Source organism: Mustela lutreola, chromosome 10, assembly GCF_030435805.1.
Source record: "Mustela lutreola isolate mMusLut2 chromosome 10, mMusLut2.pri, whole genome shotgun sequence".
NCBI classification, from domain to species: Eukaryota; Metazoa; Chordata; class Mammalia; order Carnivora; family Mustelidae; genus Mustela; species Mustela lutreola.
This window is the reverse complement of record NC_081299.1, coordinates 53,674,507-53,697,640: the sequence shown is the minus strand read 5'-3', so window position 1 is coordinate 53,697,640 and position 23,134 is coordinate 53,674,507. Positions and strand designations below refer to the sequence as shown.

Genomic DNA, 23,134 nt, shown 5'->3' with positions numbered 1-23,134 from the left:
ATATATTCAGGTTGATCAAAAGAAACTGGGAATCTTTGCACTAAAAATATGGGGTACTACCTATTATTTGAGTTTTTCTAATAATCAGATTTGTATGGAAAATGATTTAGGTGTTTACTTTTTTGTTTTTCTCTGCTCACTCTTGTTTGTCTCCAGTTTATGAGGGAGGAACTTTGTCTCACTCACCATTGTTTCCCCAGCTTTGAGATCAGTGGCTGACACACATGAGCTTCTAAGAAATATTTATTGAAGGAATAAGTAAAAGTACAAAATAAATAAATAAACAAGGGTAAAAACCGGCTCCTAATTATTTCTGGAAATTGTTATATGAGAAGTGTAAAAGTAACACCCCAATGATATATATCCATTGGACAGATCCAGGATTGAAAGAAAAACTGTTTTTAAGAATGAATTTAAGGGGCACCTGGGTGACTCCATCGGTTAAGCATCTGACTGTTGGTTTTGGCTCAGGTTGTGATCTCATGGGTCATGGGATCAAACCCCTCATCAGGCTCTGTGCTCAGCAGGGAGTCTGCTTGAAGAGTCTCTCTGCCCCTCCCCCCACTCATGCTTGCACTCACTCACTCTCTCTCTTTCTCTCTCTCTCTCTAAAATAAATGGGTAAGTCTTTATAAAAAAGAAAGAATTCAGGGGCGCCTGGGTGGCTCAGTGGGTTAAGCCACTGCCTTCGGCTCAGGTCATGATCTCAGGGTCCTGGGATCGAGCCCCGCATGGGACTCTCTGCTCAGCAGGGAGCCTGCTTCCTCCTCTCCCTGCCTACCTCTCTGCCTGCTTGTGATCTCTCTCTGTCAAATAAATAAATAAAATCTTTAAAAAAAAAAAAAAAAAAAAAGAAAGAAAGAATTCAAGTCACAACTGCAGAGATAATGTATACTACTGTTAAAACATTCTAGAGGCTGCTTTTAATACTCCCTGGTTCTGCATTTGCTGTCCTGCCCGCATGGGTCAAAGCAAGATAAGCTACTGAAAACTTCTGTAAGCAATGTTTAACCTATTTGTGAGGCTGATGTTTAGATATAATACCTTTTTTTATGTGTGACTTACCAACATTTATGGGCTGAACTGACATTAGAGGTGATTGGAAGTTTATTCCACCAGACGTGATTTTCAGATACAGAAGGAGAGTGTGGTTGAGTTTGGCTGTTGGCACAGGCACGTGGCATTCACAGCTGTCGTGAACACTGCAGTTGCACTGGACAATCTGAAAACTGCTTTTCTGGGGGACCAGAGGTGACTCTTCTAACACTTCAGGCCTACGTGCCAAAGGAAGAGTTAAATATTAGCATAGATGTGACAGGATTGGATTTATCTAAAATATATGATAAAAATCCAAACCGAGGTGAACTGTTCCAAACATCCAGCTTAAATGGCATCTAGAAAAAACAGGATACATTATATTAGAGATGCAAAAATAAGGGTTCAAGCAGGTTAGCCTTACAAATAATACGCACACGAAGAGAATGAAGCAACAGTCAAGTACTGAAAGGAAAGAAACACTGTGATCCCAAAACTCTACACCCAGAGAAAATACCTTTCAAAATAAACATGAAATAAAGGTTTTTCTCAGGCATACCAAAACTGAAAGAATCTGTCATCATCAGATCTGTGTTACAAAAATTGCCAAAGAAAGTCCATCAGACAAAAAGAAAATGACAACAGATGGAAATCTGATTTCACACAAGAAATAAAAAAACTGGGGCACCTGGGTGGCTCAATTGGGTAAGCGTTTGCCTTTGGCTCAGATCATGATCTCAGGGTCCTAGGATGGAGCCCCATTTATCGGGCTCCCTGCTCAGTGGAGAGCCTGCTTCTCCCTCTCTTCCCCACTCGTGCTCTCTCTTGCTAACTTTGTCTCTGTCTCTCTCTCAAATAAATAAATAAGATCTTAAAAAAATAAAGAATTTTAGAAGGGTAAACATTTACCAACTGCTTAAAACAAAAATAATACCATGTAGTGTAGGGTTTATAACACAGGGAGAAGTATAATGTGTGACACTGGCTCCCAGCTTGGGGGAGAGAGCCGTGACCTAAGTATGCAGTTTTAATGTTCTCATACCATCCATGAAATGGTACGATATTAGTTAGAGGTACATCTGTTAGATTGTAGTAAGTTAAAAACCTATATTATAAATCCTAAAGCAACGACTAAAATAATAAAATAAGGAGTTATAGCTAATGAACCACAATAATCAAGCCAACAGAGTACTAGCATAAGTACTGAAAAATAGATTAATGGAACAGAATAGAGACCAACACATATATGGACAACCAGCTTTCTACAGAGTTACAAAAGCAGTTCTGTGGAGAAAGGGCAATCTTTTCATTAAGCCGCATGGAACAATGGAGTATCTACACACAAAACAAAACAAAACAAATTTCAATCCATAGCCACACCAGATTAAAAAATTAATTCAAAATGGATCATTTACATTCAAATGTAAATCCTAAAGCTATAAAATTTCTAGAAGAGAACACAAGGACAAAAATTTGTTACCTTGAGTAAGGTAACATTTCCTTAGATGCAACACCAGAAGTAGGATCCATAAAAGAACAAATTGATAAGCTGGATTCCTATCAAGATTGAAACTTGTTGTTGAAAGAAAGACACTACGGAACAACAAGAGGACAAGCCACAGACTGAGAGAATATATTTCCCAATTATCTATTTGATAAAGGACTTGTCTCCAGAAGATATAAAGAACATTGCTCAGTGATAATAAAACAAACAATACGATTAAAAACAGGCAAAGATTTCACCACGCACTTAGCCAGAGAAGATAAATCAATGAAAATAAACATGTGAAAAGAAGCCCAAGGTCATTTGTTATTCAGGAAATGCAAATGAAAACCACAATGATAACACTATCCACATATTAGAATGGCTAAAGTTTTTAAAATTAATTATAAGGATGTGAAGAAATTGGAGCTTTAATCCACCTTTGGTGGGAATGTAAAATGATACAACTTCGGAAAACAGTTTAGTAATTTTTAAGTTGTTAAAATTACACCTCTCATATGATTTACACATTTCTCTTAGTCATCCAAGAGAAATGAAAGTATATGTCCTCTCAGAGACTCATACATAAACAGAGAGGCTTGTGGCCGCTTTATTTGTAATAGCCAAAAGCTATAAATAACTCTAGTGTCCATTCACAGGTGAATGGATAAACAAAATGTGGTATATCCATATAATAGAATGCTACTTCCCAGTGGAAAGGAATGAACTTCTAGTAGATGCACACAACATTAATAAGTCTCAAAATTATCATGCTGTATGACAGCATGACAAAGTACTGTATGACTGCATTTATATAAAATTCTAGAAAAATACAAAGTAACCTGCTGTAACAGGAAGCAAGTCATTCATTGTGTGGGGACAGTAGAGGGTGATGAGGACGGTAGGATCCACAGACAGGGGCAGCAGGTGGAGTTACAAAGGGTCAGGAAGCAATTTCATAATTGGCAATATATTTGTTTTCTTTATTAGGGTGATGATTTCATGAGTGATTTCATATGGCAAAACTTACAAAAAACTTACAAATTTATACTTTGAATATATAATAAACTGTGTAAATATGTACAGTTTATTGTCTATTTTAAATCTTATGTCAATAAAGCTGTTTACCCAAAAAAAGAAAATTTAGGGAAAACTTTTTAAGCAATACTGTGCCTATCACTATAAACCTACAAATGAATGAGCTAACCTTAAAAAGTAATTGCAGGGGCGCCTGGGTGGCTCAGTCGGTCAAGTGTCTCCTTTGACTCAGGTGATGATCTTAGGGTCTTGGGATCAAGCCCTGCATCAGCTCCCCGTTCAGCAGGAAGCCTGCTTCTTCCTCTCTCATGCTCCCAACATGCCCCCACCCTGCTTGGGCTCTCTCTCGCTATCTCTCAAATAAATAAATAAAATCTTTTTAAAAAATAAAAGTAATTGTAGTTTTTCCTTCAGTTATTGGGTTACCTCCTGATAAACTCATCATAAATTAGAGGTAGCCTAGGTTGAAATGTATTTAATACGCCTAACCTATCAAATGCCATAGCTTAGCTTAGCCTACTTTAAACATGCTCAGAACACTTACACTGGCCTACAGGTGGGCAAAATCATCTAACACAAAGCCTATTTTATAATAAAATATTGAACAACTCATGGAATTTACTGAATATCATACCCAGAGTTTAAAAAATAAAAGAGAGAGAGAGAGTATGGTCGAAGTTTATCAGCTGTTCACCCCCATGGTCACATGGCCAACAGGGAATTGTCACTGCACAGCATCACGAGGGAGTATTCATCCTACCATATATCACTAGTCTGGGAAACGATCAAAATTCAAAACTGTACTGAATGAGTATTGCTTTCACACCGTTAAATCATAAATCAAACCATTTTAAGTGGGTGACGGCCTGTAACTAGCTGGGTTGAGTTGCGTAACTCAAGGCACAGAGACTAGTAGTATGTAACCAAGACACAGAGTTGTTATTTCCGATTTATTAGTTTTGTGTTTTTTCGTCTGTCTGGTTGCCTGGAGAGTCTAAGTCCAGCTGCAAATAAGAAGACTTACTGCGTTGGGGGCAGTTATGGGTGGGACAGTGGTAACTAACATGTCCCTGTCTTGCTTGAGCCACCCCATTAGTCCATAAACACCTGCTGCCTTCTACCTAAACCACTCTGGTTTTTGTTTTTGTTTTTGTTTTTGTTTTAAAGAACTTAGGGAGAGGAAGAGTATTAATATGTAGATAGGATCACTGCCTTCAGAATTCTCGCAGTCCTTTTGTAGGGAAAAAACTGTAAGTGTTAAATATACTAAGGAGAATGCACTGTTCTAGAAACTCTGCTAACTAGCATATCCCCAAGAATTCACATATGAATGGACCCGAATCTTTCATACATCTACCACAGGTACTAAGTGTGAATTCTGATAGATTTTCGAGTCTCCTGAGAGACTTCAGCCTTACTTTAGTCCCAAAAGAAATCAATCAAGAAACAACAGTTACAGGCCTTTTAGCATGCAAAGCAGTCTACAGGACGCTGTGTCAGGGATAATATTATTGTAGGAAGCACCCTAAATTAACACCAAGACCTAAAATCAAGTCCTTCCATTGGCTTCTGAGCCATAAGACTATAGATGGGTATATTCTTCTTTATGAGACTCAGTTTCCATAATCAGTAAAACAGAGAAAATGCCTGTACCACCTCCCTTTACAAAGCTGTTGTAATCAAAGATGATTACATAAAAGTGTTTTTGAAAACTTTAAAGTGCTATACACCCATAAAATACCATTTTGAATTAGAATTAGAATGACTTAGCACTTTCAATTTTATCTAAACCTTTAAACAAAGCCAATGAAATGTCATTTTAAAAAAAAATATCATACTATGCCTTTTAGGTATTTTTCAAATATTAAAATAAAAGCTTTTATGAAAAGGATATGGAACAAATTGAATAAATTGTGGTATTATGTCAGAAATATGCTTGCATGGTATTATGCTTTAAAGAACTCCCAAATTTTACAGCAAAAATAGAAGTAAACAGAAAATAAGGCATACATTCTTCACTAATGCTTTTTAAAGGACAGAAAATTCTAGTGATATTTTTCTTTTTTAAACAAAAATAAAAAAGTTAGAATTACACTGTCTTACTGTAGATAGTCTTTCCAATACCATAGAGTGGATAGTTATAGAATTGGGCTGATTACCAATTAAATTAACTATCTGGTTTCTCTATCACTTCACTGTTTTGTGTTCTATTTAATCAATTTCATCATTAATTTCTTTATAATATCAATATACATAAAATATATTACTATATATTTATAATAATGACTATATATAATATATATCTTTATTTTAATAATTCATTAGTTATGATTTTTTTAAGGCATCTCCATTCACAAAATTTCCCATATCACTCCAACAGACAATCCCATTAAGAAACTCATTTCCAAACGTTCTACACAGGAGTGAGGAAACTATAGCCCACAGGCCAAATACACCTGTTTTTCTATAGCCTGTGAGCTAAGAATGGTTTCCTACATTTTCAAATGGTTAAAAAAAAAAGAGAGAGAGGAAGAATAACCCATGATACATGAAAATTGCATAAAATTCAAATTTCTGTGTCCATAAATATAGTCATGCTTATTCATTTATACATATTAACTATGACTACAAGTTTGGAAGAAAGACTGTATGGCCTGCAAAGTCTGAAATATTTGCTATTTGGCCCAAGTTATTTGCTATTCTGGCTATTGGCCAGAAACATTTTGTACTCCCTACTGGTGGGAATTTGAAGGACAAAGGACACAAAAATAGAAAATCCACGTTAAATATAACATCACATTTCCTCGTATAGCATATTTACAATTTACACAAACACCTTGTGAATCACTAATTTAATGTTCAAACTACCTTATGAGGGAACTAATATCACCTACTTTATAAGTAAGAGAGGCTCAGAGACAATGCGGACCTGAAACTTGTCTGAAGTCTTGTGCTTCAGTGTTCCTTGCTCATTTCATTACATCCAAGATGACTCTCTCTTTTTCTTTCAAGACTTCATTTATTTATTTGACAGAGAGAACCCAGGAAGGGGGAGTGGTAGGGAGAGGGGAGAAGCAAGCTCCCCATGGAGGAAGGAGCCTGATATGGGGCTCAATCCCAGGACCTTGGGATCATAACCTGAGTCGAAGGTAGACGCTTAACAGACTGAGCCACCCAGATGTGCCACCTAAGATGTCTTATTATCACAAGATAAATTTTCCTGTTACTGAAGCCACTTTATTATTTTATTTAGGGGATTAACACACCAGAGCTCACAACTGAAAAATAATTATAATCTGAACCATCTTAACATTTCCATACATTAGAACTTTAAAGAATTAGAGGATTATATAATTATGTAATAATTACATAATTATTATTATTTCAAGGATTATTGCTTGAGGAAAAGATGAGATATTGCTCATATTTATGAGAGCATAAACTTTGCAAAGTTTGTGTGAAATTGGAATACAGGGACCTTGTAACTTGTCAAAGTCAGGATCAGACCTTCTTTTATCTTCTAAAAGAAGTCTGAAGTATTTGTGAACATCAAACAGCACTCTAAATTTTGATCATTTTAAAGTGTAAGGATTAAAATGATAATCAAATTTTTAAAATAAGAAAGGAGATACATTGGTTTAAAATAACCAAAAGGTTCTTTCCATAGTTTGGCTATTGTGGACATTGCTGCTATAAACATTCGGGTGCACGTGCCCCTTTGCATCACTACGTTTGTATCTTTAGGGTAAATACCCAATAGTGCAATTGCTGGGTCATAGGGCAGTTCTATTTTCAACATTTTGAGGAACCTCCATGCTGTTTTCCAGAGTGGTTGCACCAGCTTGCATTCCCACCAACAGTGTAGGAGGTTCCATCAACAGATGAATGGATCAAGAAGATGTGGTATATATACACAATGGAATACTATGCAGCCATCAAAAGAAATGAAATCTTGCCATTTGCGACAACATGGATGGAACTAGAGCGTATCATGCTTAGCGAAATAAGTCAAGCAGAGAAAGACAACTATCATATGATCTCCCTGATATGAGGAAGTGGTGATGCAACATGGAGGCTTAAGTGGGTAGGAGAAGAATAAATGAAACAAGATGGGATTGGGAGGGAGACAAACCATAAGTGACTCTTGATCTCACAGAACAAACTGAGGGTTGGTGGGGGGAGGGGATTTGGGAGAAGGGGGTGGGATTATGGACATTGGGGAGGGTATGTGCTTTGGTGAGTGCTGTGAAGTGTGTAAACCTGGTGATTCACACACCTGTACCCCTGGGGATAAAAATATATGTTTATAAAAAATAAAAAAATAATTTAAAAAATAAATAAATAAAATAAAATAACCAAAAGGTAAAAATTTCTGAAATCCTTCACAAACTTTTATGCAGCCAAGTATCTTATGCCTTGCCAACACACACACACACACACACACACACACACACATTCAGTACCACTATTTAATCGCTCTAAAAGTGAGCAAACTTTACTTAAAAGTGAAAATAGTTACACAAAACAAAACAAAACATTTCTCAACTTTTAAATTTGGCTTCCTTGAAAATTTTACCATTTGGGCAATTTTTCTACTGAGAAGTTAGACATATTAATATTTAGTACTGAAATTTCATTTTGATAGACACAGTGATTTATAGAGAGAGCACAGTCTATCCTCTGATCTTTGGTCATATTGTTTGTTCTCAGGATTACTTTTCTATTAATATATTCAAACTTCTCTAAGCAAAGATCTATGCCAAGCTATTAGAGGAATAACATCAAATGGGTACCACCCAATTCCTAACTGTGACATAAACTGAGAGCAAACCATGGTGGACAAATGAATAGGTGGGAATTGTTGAAAACAGTATTAGTTTTGTATATCACTTAATCAAGTCACTTATTTTAATCTCAGACTGGTAATCTATATGGATGTTACCCAAAAAATCCACTTTGGGAATCCCCCTAAATTTCAAAGCCCAAATTAGTATCCCAAACTAGTCTCATCAGAATCACCTGGAACCTTGTTAAAAATAGATTCCTAGACTTTCCATGAAGAATTCAGTAGGTCTGGGGCTAAGGAATCTGTTTTCAGTAAGAGCCATAGATTGGTTCTCAAAGAGTTATCCCCACACCAGTAGCACCAGCATCCTCGGGAACTTGATAAAAATGCAAATTACTGGGGTGCCTGTAAAAATGCAAATTACTGGGGTGCCTGGGTGGCTTAGTCGGTTAAGCAGCTGCCTTCGGCTCAGGTCATGATTCCAGGGTCCTGGGATCAAGCCCAGCATCAGGCTCCTTGCTCAGCGGGGAGCCTGCTTCCCCCTCTGCCAGCTGCTCCCCTCCTGTTTGTTCTCTCTCTCTGACAAATAAATAAATAAAATCTTTTTAATATGCAAATTACTGGCTCCACAAGATCTCATGAATCAGGCTCAAATAAGAAGTAATGGCCTAGATAAATGTCATCAAGGAGACAAGTTTAAGAAGCATTTTGTAAAACGCAAAGTACTCTTCAGATGTAAGATATTACCAAACAAATGGAAAATCAACAAGGATGAAACGGAGAAAGGAAAAAAAAAAAGACTGCAAATAAAAACAAATGGACCTTAATGCATATCAAGTTAACAGTTTAACCACATTGGAGGAGAAATCCTTATTACCTTTGGAACATAGTATTTGGACCATGAAACCTTTAGCCTTAGCAAAGGTAAAATGAGTGGAAACAAATATTGTACTCTAGTTAGTATGCTTGTTTTTCATAGTGGTATAGGTTAGCAATTCCAAAATTACTTTACATATGTTCTAGGACAAAGCAAATGGGTTTGATATTGTGGGAAAGGGAAGGCAGTTTTTTATTGCTGGAGAAAAAAGAAAGAGGGACGCGTGGGAGGATGGGAAAGAGGGAGGGAAGGGAAGTAGAGGGAGAGGAAAAGGAGAGGAGAGGGGAGGGGGAGGGAAAGAAGGAAGAAAGGAAAAGGAAGGCTAGAATGGATCCTATGGTTTGGGACTACAATGGAAGATACTATGGGTGCCTGCGTGGCTCAGTTGGTTAAGCATCAGACTTTTGGTTTTGACTCAGATCATGATGTCAAAGTCCTGGGATCAGGTCCTGGGTTAGGATCCATACTCAGCAAGGAGTCTGCTTGAGATTTTCTCTCTCCCTCTCCTTCTGCCCACCCCCTAACTTGCTCACTCTCTCTCTAAATATATAAATCTTTTAAAAAATGGGCAATGTTAGTACGAATACATGCTTTTAATGAATGTGTATACAGAGATAGAGAAATGCAAATTTGTGCCTATTATATATACACGTTGTGTGTGTATTGTGGATACACATACATGTGACTAGCTCTGGAGCTGAGAGGGCCCAGAAACAATGCCCCCCAAGTACCATGAGAATGTAGCTCCCAGATACTGCTTTGTAAATACCATTCTCCAACAAAAAGGAATCTGGGCTCTTTGAAGAAATGGATGATTCCAGTTTTAAAGCAAGAAAAGTATAAAACTAACTTGAAATGTCTTATAATACTAGAGAGGAAGGAAGTCCTCAAAAAAGAAAAAATAATATGGGACACATCAAAAGGAGACAGAAACCAATCTGAATAAGTTCCCAATGGCCAAATATGGGGCAATTTGAGCAATAAAATAAGAAAATGATAGTAACTGATTATAGCCCATAAAATAGAAGAAGAATCCATGAGTTCATCTTGACAGGAAGGAAGGAAGGAAGGAAGGAAGGAAGGGAATGGGAAGTGTACTTCTCACAGAGCCCAGCACTGTGGCCTACACACACCAAATGTTTCTTTTCTTTTTTTTTTTTTTAAGATTTAATTTATTTGACAGACAGAGATCACAAGCAGGCAGAGAGGTGGGCAGAGAGATGGGGAAAGCAGACTCCCTGCTGAGCAGAGAGCCTGATGCAGGGCTTGATCCCAAGACCCTGGGATCATGACCTGAGCCGAAGGCAGAGGCTTTAACCCACTGAGCCACCCAGGTGCCCCACACCAAATGTTTCTTGAGTGAATAACACTAGCCCTAAAATGTCCCAGTTAGTATGGAGCACTTTTATTTACTTTATAAAAAATGCATTTGTCTTCTCTAAAAATTGCAGTTGGTTCTTCTCTATATTGCCAATTTCTCTCATTATATTCATGTTTTCTTTTATATCCTTGAGCATGTGGAACATTGTAATAGTCATCCTTGTCTGCTACTTTTATTATTTAATTTCTGGATCTGTTTCTATTGACTGACTTTTCTTTTCCTCTTAGCTAGGAGTTACATTTTTCTGTTCCTCATATGTGTAGTATTTTTCTACTAGATGCCAGACATTATGAATACTACATTAAGTGTTGGATTGTATTGTTTTGCTTTAAACAAGGTTGGAATTTGTTCTGGCAGTCAGTTAAGTTATTTAGGCACCAGTTTGAACCTTTTTTCTTTCAAGTTATTTTGGGGAGAGAATAACCTTGACTCTAGGGTTAATTTGGCCCCACTTTTAGAATGTAGCTATTATGGGGTTTCTAATGTCATCGATACTCACTAATCTGCTTGGTAGAAAACTTCAATTATTCTTGGTCCTATATAACTTTTGAGAATTGTTTAGATTATAGTTCCTGGTGATTGTTCTCTTCCTAGTATTTCTTACCCAACTCAGTTTCTTACCAAACATCATGGGCAGACTGGTCATCAGTCAAGGGGACCCCAGTACTAATTCTGTGTACCCCCCTGCACCAAATACTCTACCTCACAAATTCAAGCTTCCTTATGCTCTCTGAACTCTCCTTGATCCTGTCTCCTTGATCCAGAAAAATCACTGGGCTCTACCTGAGTGTCCCAGCCCTGTGCCAAGTTCTGAAAATTGCCTTTAGTCCAGAGAGCCTGAATAATTCAGGATTCACTTTGTTTCCTTTTCTCAGGAATCACAGGGGCACCTGTTTGCCTTTGGCTCAGGTCATGATCTCAGGGCCCTGGGATTGAGCCCCACACTGGGCTCTTTGCTCAGTGGGGAGCCTGCTTCTCCCTTTCCCTCAGTGCTCTCTCATTCTCTCTCTCTCATAAATAAATAAAATCTTTAAAAAGAAAAAGAAATCACAGTTCTGTTCTGCTTTTGCCACATATCTGGAAGTAGATGTTTCCTACATTTTTATCCAGTTTTCTAATTGTTTATGACAGAAGAGTAATCCCAGACTGAATTACTCCCTCAATGGCCAGAAGGAACTTACGAAAATATAATATATTCAAATACTTTAAAACTTGATTTTCTTTAAAGGAAGCAGTGAAATGGGTGGTGACTCAATGGAATGTGTGATCTATGTCTTAAATGGGAGTTATTACAGTGTGTTATCAGCTGAGAAGAAAGCTTGATAATGCAAGGAAGAGAGGGGATAACTATAAGAGCAAAGTCCTTGAGTAAGCTACAGGGGATGGGACTCAAAACACATGAGAAAGGGTTCACTTGAGATTGGAACACAGAGAACTCATCCATAATTAGAGAAGAGAAGGATGCTGTGTGAGCACTGATAGGAGCAGGCTGGTAGGTTTTGGTGAGAAAAGCAATGGTAAGAGAACCTCCCCCCAGCTCCAGTTTTCCCACTGAAAATCTAAAGTAAGGTCATCAAGGAGTGTCTCTGGCTCTCTCTCAGGGAAGCCAGCTGCCATGTTGTAGCATAACCAATGGAGAAATCTACATGACAAGGAACGGAAGGAAACCTCCAGCCTCAGCCCGGGAGGAAATAAGGCCCTCTGTCCAATAGCCCATGAGGAACCAGGAAGCCCAGGAAACAGATCCTCCTGAACTTAAGCCTTGAAATAACTGCAGTTCTAGCTGACATCTTCACTGCAACCTTGTGAAAGACTTTGAGGCATGAGTCCCCAGCTAAGCAGCGCCTGGATTCCTGAACCAAAGGGTCTATGAAATGATAAATGATTGTTGTGTTAAGCCACTAAACTTGGGGTAGCTTATTCTATAGCACAATAACCAAGACAGGTATTGGAACATGGCAATGGGATGATGCCATACAGTAACACCTAAAAATGTGGGAATGGCTTTAGAACCAGGTGACAGACAGAGGCTGGAACAATTTGGAGACACAGGCTAAAGAAATCCTAAATTTCCTTGAATAGAATGTGAGTGGAAATGTGGAGTTTGAGGACACTGCTAGTGAGGGTACAAGAGGAATTGAAGAACATGGACTGGAAACTGGAGGAAAGAGAATCTTATGTAGGGGCAGAAAGCAAGATGTAGACAGCGTGTGCCTCCTGAACTGGGTGATCTGCTGCAGGAAATTGCCAAGGAGGTGTCTGAAGGTGACTCCTGGCTTCTTCTTGCCACAAGAGGAGAGATAGATATTGAGCAAAGGGCTGTTAAACAAAAGAAACCAAGACAAGAGCTGCGAGATACCTAGTCTCTCGAGATGGCACAGATGTCGCTGCTAGGACATGGCTTCCAAGCAAAGATCAAAGAGAAGGCAGAGGAGGGCTTATCTCTAAGAGACCTGTGGGCTTTTACCCAATGGGGTGAATCACAGTGAGAGTCACAGGAGGCTGTGTGGCTCCTATGAGAGAACAGGTAGCAGAAACACTACTAGCTCAAACTGAAAGGGTACAAAATTAAACAAAGCCACTGGATTCCCAATATTGTTCTGAGAAAATTCCCCCACTGCAGAGAGGTACAGAAGAAACGGAAGAAAAAGAAATTCAGAAGGCAGAGCCAAGAAATATGGAGAATTATTCCAGACATTGAGGCAACAGAGGGAAGAAGCCTAAGGTGAGGAGGAGGAGATGGTCAGAGAGTGAGGTGCTTGACTCTGAAATACAAACAGAGCACGGTTACCAGTAATGGCAAGGTCTGGAACAAGTCCACAAGAATGGATGAACCAGATGGGGTGGAGAAGAAAGAATAGGGGAAGTAAAGCCTTCAAGAAGTTGAAGGTCATCCATATGAACATGGAAATCACCAGGAATGCTGATAGGGAATAGTAAAGAGACAGAGTAAATGAGGTGTTAGCAGTTACAGAAGCTCTATGTGTTTTCACAAGTCCCTGCGTTTATTTCACCAGTGTTTTCAAACTTTGTTATGTTCCTCATCTTCACTGTTAGCTCCAGGAGGGCAAGGGCTGTGTCTGAGCTGTTCAGCATGGTTGCCCACACTCAGCTCAGTGGCTGGTGCACACAGTAAACATCTCATGAAGGAAGAAAAGGATTTCTCTTCCATGTCAAAGATAAAATGTCCTAAAGCAGTTGAAAATAGCACATTTCTATGGTATCTCTCCTTTGGATTCTCTACAAACATTAATATCTGAGCTCAAACAATGCTTTCCCTTAAGGGACATATTTATAGGGCTTTAAACCCCTTATAAACATTAGGTTTTAGTTCCTTTAAGAAACACACTTATTTATACATAGAAGCATTTGAAAGATTTCTTCCAAGGATTCTCTAATGTCTGGAGAAGGGGATTTTGATTTACAATCTCTTCTTCCAGAAACTACCCTTATGGATTTGCCTTCCCATGGAGGTCTGGTTCATTATACTGACTCTCTTCCTTCTAATCTGAAAAGTCTTATTTAAATTATTTGGAGATATAGTGCCCAAAGATGCCCACAACAGAATTCAAGACAGAAACAGCATGCAACAATGGGTAAAATGGACATATTAACCAAATTGTATAAAGGAGAGAACAATTAATGTGGGAGGGGGAATGCCACAACCCCACAATATTTCTCAAACTGCATGCAATTATGATAAGTTTTCCTGTACTGATATTTTTAGAAGCCTGAGTTCAAAATAAAAGCAGTTCAGGATGCCTGGGTGTCTCAGGACCCGACTCTTGATTTCAGTTCAGGTCATGATCTCAGGGCTGTGAGAGGGAGCCCTGAGTCAGGCTCTGTGCTGGGTAGGGAGCCTGTTTAAGATTCTCTCTCTCCCTCTGCCCCTCCTCCAACTTCTCTCTCTCCAACTCTAATAATAATAATAATAATAGCAGGTAAAAAACAATCTTCTAAATTCATCATATGAGCAAGTTAATTTATCATAATTTTCTCATTTTCCTGGATCTGACAATTTATATGAATAGACCAGTGACTACTTGGCTGAGTGAAGTGAAACAAAAATTCATAGCTATAGCCAAAGTACTATGCAACTTTGTAAATTCTGATATATTCAGATATCTTTTTCTGAAAATGCAGACCTCTAGATGTAAATATAATCTATACATAATAAAATTTAAACCCTTACAGATAGTCACAGAGCTTTAACACCAAGCACACTGCCCTACCCTGCTGATAATGTTTGAAATTCTCTTGAGTAAGCGCCCAGGGAGTTTCTGATTACCATCCAAAATATTTAGGTCATTGTAGGAATGTGCTACATTGCAAAGGAATTCTTTTCTCTGAACCAAAATCTATTTTGCTCAAAAAAGTAGGGAATTTTCTGCTCTAAACTTCAAATATATCTCCAACCAAAAGAGGGTTTCCTTTCTTTCCTCATTACTCAAAGCTGAAGTGAGCCTCCTTCATTTTAAGACCAACCTTCCATCTGTGCTCTCTTCCTGGAACTTACTTATTTAAATACTCACTCTTTGTCATAGATCTTCAATGGATTCTCTTCCACCATATCTTCAACCTTTCTCCCCTGCTGGGTCATAATCTACAGACTAGAAACAAGCTCATTCTTTCCTGTCCTTTTAATGTCCACCCTTGGCTGTCCATCACCAATTACTATTCCAACCTTTCCCACTTTACAACCCGTTACTTTGTTCGCCCCTAGAGATCCATAGCGCAGTCATTTCTGTTGTGAACATGTATCTAGGTTTCCTGGCTGCCCAGCATTTGTCTGGAAAATCTAACATTTTGTAAAGCTCAGACACTGGCAGCTGGGGGCACCTTCTCACCAATCGGGCAGTCCCATTCAGAAGGCTGTCCTTAATGAGAACTACCCAAAGAAACAGGGGCTAGCAGGCTTCCAGAGTCACCTAGAATTCAGCTGCACTAGCCATCCCCACCTAAGGCTTCCGCAACAATCTTGTGCTCCCATGGGTTCACGTACATTCCTAAACAACATACAAGAGTAACTACTCCAACTGAAGCCATGTGCAAATCTGCCCCAACAATAGTCTGTGATGCCTCTGAGACAGATGTCATAACCCTTCTATTTTTTTTAACATCTTTAAATTTCTCTTTTAATTATTTTAATTTATAAGGGTATACTACATGTTGGCGAACTGAATTTAAATTAAAAAAATAAATTATTTTAACTTAAAATTATTTTTGAATATATAATTAATATAATTATTTTATTTAAAATATACATAACATAAAATTTTCCATTCTGAGTGTACAGTTCAGTGACAGTAGTACTTCACATTGTCTGATAATCATCACCACCATCCAGCTTCAGAACTCTTCACACCTTCCCAAACTGAAATTTTGTACATTAAACGGGAACTTGCACCCCTAGTCCCTGGTTACTACTATTCCACTTCCTCTCTTGACTCATGTTTATATGGACAGTTTCTAGCACATTGCCTCTCAACAGTATGTCCTCAAAACTGTAGAACTGAAAGGAATTAGTATCCTTCTCCTTAAGCGTCACAGAAAAGAACAAATTAGGAAAAAAGAGCTAAAATTCATCTAGAAATGATAAGTATCGTCACTGGAGTTATTAGGAAACTTGAATGATGTCTTCGCTGGAATCATAAGTGTATGGCTATTTAAAACCACCATCTTGACTCTCTACTCTGCACAAATAAATATTGAACACTTACATTTCTAAGCTAATAAAATGATCGAAGAGGACAAAAGAATCTGCTTGAAAAAGAAATGTATAACAAGTTTTCCCCCTGCACTCAAATATCTAAGAGCCCTGAACTGAGCTCATCCTTCTTGCAGAATATACGCCCATCCATAATTGCTATGTCTTGCTACCTTAATCAACAGGAGGAGCAAAGAGGAAACCTAACAGAGATTAATATTGCATGAAAAATACATAAAACTGCCCTCTAGAAATGGACATACATACAAAAGGAAATGTAGGGAGAGGAGAGTTTTCATAATCCATTTCTGTATATGGAAGCTCTCGCATTAAAAAAAATTGTATCGTAGAAATTTCCAAATTAATTTATTTGGCACTTACAGAACATATAAAAGATGGACCTTAAGGTCATAAGTCTTGAAAGGATTCTTAAATAATGACTCCATATAACAGATGAATAATTTCAAGTCCTCTTTCATCCAGCACTGTATGTTCCAGTTTGCACCTGAATTAAAAATAAACTACATTAAATCTGAAAAACATTCGGAACAACTCAGTGAAAGAGAAGAACTAAATTAAATTTACCAGTGTTCTGATACAACTTCCATTACCTATTCTGAGAGAAAAGGAACCGGCTCTAACCAGTGGTATGTATCTACCTAAGTCACTTAGCTCCCGAGGTCCCCAGTTTCCTTTTAGGTAAGTAACAGAGTTAAATTCTCAAACTCTCCCCCCCGCCCCAAATCTTCAACTGCTTAAGCAGGACAAAAGACCTCACCTAGCTCAGTTCACGCTCACTTTCGAAGAGGAAAAAAAATATATTCAACATCAAGGGATAAGCAAATGGGAGCAGTATTTCTGAGTCTGCTTTAGCACTAAACGCACAGTGATTCACATGTGAACCATGATTCATGTCTTGAATTCTTATTATTGTAATATCACAGGCCCCAAATACAACTGATGCAAATATACTTCACTGTGCCCTGGAAAACTTACCTGGTAATAAATTACTGGTGATTTGTAATTTAAAAAGCAAGAATAGCAACAACTACAAATAATGGCTAACCCAAGACAACACTAACATATTTCCCCAAACCTGAAGGATTGGTAGCTGGTCGGGATTTTACAACTGTTGAGCCCTTACAAAGTAAACAGTATGCCTGACAGAACCACCTGTTGAAATCCTCAGCAATCGCTGCTTAACCTACCAATTTTACTTAAACTCACTAAGAAGCGACTGGTTATGGAAACATTATTTATGTGTAAAATTTAAATCTACAGCATCATAATCATTCCTCTTGAAAACTGAAGAAAGTACTAACACTTTTTGATCAAAGCTCATCACAAAGACCCTGCCTTATTAAGTTCACTCTTGGTATATTTAATAATTGCCAAATAGCTAAGTTCCCCTATGAATTAAAAAAATATATATGCCTCATTTAAAATTAAATGAATTTTATTAATTAATGGCCATCGACTCATTTGGAGACACTAAGAGCTATTACTACTAACTTGTTTTAAAACTCTGAATTTATTGTATATTTATGCTTTGTTCTTACTCCTGCACTGATTTCAATGAACTGGAGTGTTTCTAACCATCTAATCAGTGATGCTCAACCAGGGACAATTTGGCCCTCAGGGGCATCTGGCAGTATTTGGAGATATGTTTGGGGGAAGGAGCTACTTGTATCTAATAGGCAGAAGCCAGGGATGTTACTAAACATCCTATAATGCACAGAACAGCCCCCCCATAACCATGAATTGTCTGGCCCAAAATGTTAATAATGTTGACATTGAGAAATTCTGATTAACCCTTTATAGGAGTATTATACTTATGTGTGCCTCTATTTTTGTACTATAGGTCTCTGCATACTGATTTGACTGACGCTGCTCTGTTAGCTTTTCCAGAAGGCTTGGAAATAACTTTGTGGTTTTGATTTTCAGATGCAGAATTATTACGCTAGCTACATTCAGTATGCATTATACTTAAACAACAAAACCCCCTTGATTTAAAATATGTAATTGGCTACTGAAAGATTCCTTGCTTGAACAAATATTATTCATAAATGTTTTAAAATTTAACTAATTCAACAGTTGAATATTTTTAAAAGATTTTATTTATTTATTAGAGATAGAGAGAGAGAGAACACAAACCAGGGGTTGGGGAAAGGCAGAGGGAGTGGAGAAGCAGACTCCCCACTAAGCAAGGAGCCCAATGCAGAGCTCAATTCCAGGATCCTGAGATCATGACCTGAGCTGAAGGTGGACGCTTAACCAAGTGAGCCATCCAGGTGCCAACAATTGAATATTTTGAATATTTTATCTTTTCAACAAAATAAGGTGTGCTTTTTCTATTTTAAAGCAAATTTAGAAGATTGCAAGTGATAGATTTATAGGAAAAAAGAGTCCCCTCATTGTATTTTTATAAAATATAAAATAATTTGGGGTTCATTAGTTTGGTCACATGATGAATCATAATATTATTACTAAGACAAAATGATATGTATAAGAATCCCATCTATATTACATTTCTTCATACAGGTTTCAGAGAAGGAAAACATTTTGTTTAAAACAGTTACTAGGGGAACATCTGGGTGGCTTGGTTAAGCAACTGCCTTCGGCTCCAGTCATGATCCCAGGGTCCTGGGATCGAGCCCCACATCGGGCTCCAGCCCTACATGGGGCCCTCTGCTCTTCCAGGAGCCTGTTTATTCCTCTCCCTTTGCCAGCCACTCTGCCTGCTTATGCTCTCTCTCTGTCAAATAAATAAATAAAATCTTAAAACACACACACACAGTTAATAGGTAATGCTTGGAACATTAATATACTTACCTATTTGTTGAAAAACTAAAGAATTTACTGTTGAAACAAAGTCCTTCCCATCAATGTTGTCTGCATGTACAGAACAGTTTTTATCTTCCTTGCTCCAAAAGCAACAGTAGAAAGTTGTTTTGGAAGATAAGTTAGAAAAGTAGGTAGTACTCAAATTCAATTTAGCTTTGACAACTGCCTCATAATGTTCATTCAGATTGGAAGTGTTTTTGGAGATTCCAGTTGGCAAGTCGTAGGTTGTATTTGGTGGCATGCAAGACAGCTTAAATCTCCAGGGAGTAATTGGATATGCCAAGTTAAGTGCAGTTGTCAAATAAATAAATTCTGTTAGGATATTAAAGACACACAGAAAAACAATTTGTCATTTTGATTAAGACATAAATAGGAAATACCTGAAATTAAACCATGTAGTGCTCAGTCTGTGCCTAATGCAGAGCTCTGGGCTTCCATTATACAATGTGTGATACTTGGAAGGGTCTATTGATTTACTGAGATAACTTCACCCTTTAGCACCTCTTCTTGGAAATCTGAAAATTGAATTCAAATGCTTCGAATGAAGCATTTTCAAATGCTGATTAATCTAGCCTTCTATATTTACATTTTAATGAAAAAAATTATAGCTAAATATTTCAATCACTTTTTCTTTAAAAATTATTCTTTTTTATATTAACATATAATTTATTATTTGGTTCAGGGGTACAGGTCTTGATTCATCAGTCTTACACAATTCATAGTGCTCACCATAGCACATACCTTCCCCAGTGTCTGTCCCCAGCCACCCCATCCTTCCCACTCTCCTCCACTCCACAAACCCTCAGTTTGTTTCTTGAGATGAAGAGTCTCTTATGGTTTGTCTCCTTCTCTGGTTTTCTGTTGTTTCATTTTCCCCTCCTTTACCTTCTGATCATCTGTCTTGTTTCTCAAATTCCTCATATCAGTGAGATCATAGGATAATTTTCTTTCTCTGTTTGACTTAATTCGTTTAGCATAATACTCTCTAATTCCATCCATGTCATTGAAAATGGCAAGATTTTGTATTTTTTGATGGCTGATATTCCACTGTATGTATAAACCACATCTTCTTTATCCATTCATCTACTGATGGACATCTAGGCTCTTTCCATAGTTTGGCTACTGTGGACATTGCTGCTATAAACATTCGGGTGCATGTGCCCCTTCGGATCACTACATTTGTATCTTTGGGGTAAATACTCAGTAGCGCAATTGCTGGGTCTAGGGTAGCTCTATTTTTAACTTTTTAAGGAAACTCCATACTGCTTTCCAGAATGGCTGCACCAGCTTGCATTCCCACTAACAATGTAAGAGGGTTCCCCCTTTCTCCACATCCTGGCCAACACCTGTTGCTTCCTGACTTTAGCTATCCTGATTGGTATGAGGTGGTATCTCCCTGCAGTTTTGATTTGTGTTTCCCTGATGCCAAGTGATGTTGAGCACTTAAAAAAAAAACTTTCTAATGAGCTTCCAGTATAAGTGGGAAATATCTCAATGTGCAATCATATAAACAAATATTAAAGTATTGTTTTAATATTTCTTAAGGAAATATTACCAAAATGTTAGTACTATGAGTGTTTTTAGAAGAGTTTGTCTTCAGCATCAGAACAGCTGGATGATCTCTTGAATCTACCTTAGACAATGTCAGATATCTGAAGATATCTGAAGATATCTGACATTGTCTAAGACATGTCTTTAATGCACTCTCCAAGAATCAATGCACAAAGACAGGAAAATTCCATTGCTGGTTAAAGAAAATTCTCACTTTTTAGACATAAAAATTAAGAATAATTATATAATCTCATAACCAAAAAATTCTGAAGAGTGGTACTTGGTTTTTTAATCAGTAATTATTTGAAAATGAAATAATTCTCAATAATTCTTTCTTTTTCAAGTTACTCATATAATTCAACAGCTGGGTTGCTTCACATATAAACCAATGCAGAATGAGAATTCTGAGAATTTTGCATGGATTTGCATGGAATGAGAATTTTGAAGAATTAGGGTAAATGTAAAAATGTGAGAAAATTACAATTTTTTTAAAAACCAGTTCACCAAAAAAGCTTTAAATTATTATAGTAATATATGTAAAAATACCTAAATAATATATAGGTAATGACTTTTAAAGTTTGATTTCTAAACTTTTCCATAAAAGTGAACTAACATAAAAAGGTATCAGATGCAAAAATTAAAGCAAACATGACCAACATGACTAACATTTTGCCCACACTGATAACAATTAGGTATCATAACATCACCAAAAGTGACTCCTCATTACAACTGTGTTTCTTTGGACTTCATCTTTCTAACATGTTTCTGAAATTAGCACATGTCAATAAAAACAGGTTATTTCTTTGGTTTTACAAAACTATGAATATTTGTTGGTATTAACTAAAAGCACATTTTCTAGCTGCACATGGAATATTCAGTTGGCTGAACTGAGTCTAAAATCCTCAAAGAAGTATTTGAAATTTAAAATGTAATAATAAACATCATAGACATAGCAACTAGTGAATCAGTTTAATTAAAAAATGGTTCTATTTTACACGCTTCTTTTGCAAATAATATTTCTTTCCCTCCAGATGAGCCCTAAATAGCCAGGAATCCAGAATTTGCATCTGAAGGCACATGTTATCATGGTAACAACATCCCAAGAACTCTCCTGATTCAAAAAACTTCACCAAACAACAAACCTTTTGGAAAGCCTATGTGAAACACATTGAACGGAGCCTAATAAAAATTAGTAAATTCTCTCATTGGGGAGAGAATGAGTATGTTGTTACTTTTTGATAGTCCCTTGTAGTATAGATTTTCTGAAATCTGTTAACAGTGGAATTATTTTGGGTATTTTCTATAAATCTATAAATGGCTATAAGAAGAAAAAACAGTACGCATAAAGAAAACTTCGAGAGAAGCTTAGAAGAGCACCTTCAGATTGGATTAGCCAAGGAGATGCTTAGAACACACAGGTGGACAGCTGGACAAGCTCCCAATATGGTTGCCAGCTAAAATAGGTTTTGTTTTAAAAAAAAGCTTGACTTTAATTTTTTAAAAGATTTTATTTATTTACTTGACAGAGAAAGAGCACAAGCATGAGAAGCAGTAGACGGAGAGAGAGAAGCAGGTTCCTTGCTCAGCAAAGAGTCTGATGCAAGGTTTGATCCCATGACTCTGGGATCATGACTTGAGCTGAAGGCAGATGCTTAAATGACTGAGGCACCCAGGTGCCCCAACCTGAATTTAGTTTTAAAAAACTTGGAACGCAGCCTAAATTAGATGATTTGAGTTTTCTGGGTTTTCTTTTTTTAATCAAAATATCTCTAGAATGCAGTAAGAAACAAGTCAGAGAATACTATGTTCAAAAATCATTGGTGGGGCAGACGCCTGGGTGGCCCATTTGCTTAATGCCTGCTTTCTGCTCAAGTCATGATCCAGCTTCTGGGACGGACTTCAGGCCTTGGGCTTGGTGCTCAGCGGAGAGTCTGCTTCTCCCACTCATCTTCTTTCTCAATCTCTCTCAAATAAATAAATAAAATTTTTTAAAAAGTCATTGGCAATGGGTGACTAATTTCAAACAGAAGCTTACTATGATTTATAATAGTTAAAATCATGACATTAAAAAATTATCTGTGAGCTTTCACTTGAGGATACTCCTGCAGTGGATAGAAGGAAGACTAGTATACATTTAAGTCTTCTTCTGGTGATATTCAAGACGGAAATGTTCAACATAAACATCATCACTTGACAATATCCCCTTATAACATTACACTTGCATTGTCTACTGGAGTTATAACGTAAAATAGCATTTAAAATGGCATCTTCCTTCCACTTAAGAATAAATCTATTATTTTGTGTCATAGCGATATATTTTACATATTATCAGCAAGTAAATTGCTCCTTGGTACAGAGAATTAGTTTTCACTAACATCTGATATTATACATTTATAACCTAATAATGCTACATTTACTAAATTAAAACATTC

The 23,134-nt window shown here is 37.3% G+C and overlaps 1 protein-coding gene across 11 annotated transcripts in view; it reads right to left on the bottom strand.

Annotated features, from left to right (window-relative positions):
- The window catches only part of LEPR (leptin receptor), a 116,491-nt gene that overhangs the window by 46,928 nt on the left and 46,429 nt on the right, over positions 1-23,134 (bottom strand). For 10 of the 11 annotated variants that reach the window (XM_059137532.1, XM_059137529.1, XM_059137530.1 and 7 more), the window contains 3 exons: positions 19,140-19,463; positions 16,689-16,812; positions 1,066-1,274 (listed from right to left, as the gene is read on the bottom strand). In XM_059137532.1, coding sequence (XP_058993515.1) covers positions 1,066-1,274; positions 16,689-16,812; positions 19,140-19,463 — 657 coding nt within the window. Of the gene's footprint in view, positions 1-1,065; positions 1,275-16,688; positions 16,813-19,139; positions 19,464-23,134 lie in introns of those variants that run through there. The other variant, XM_059137533.1, reaches the window with a different exon arrangement.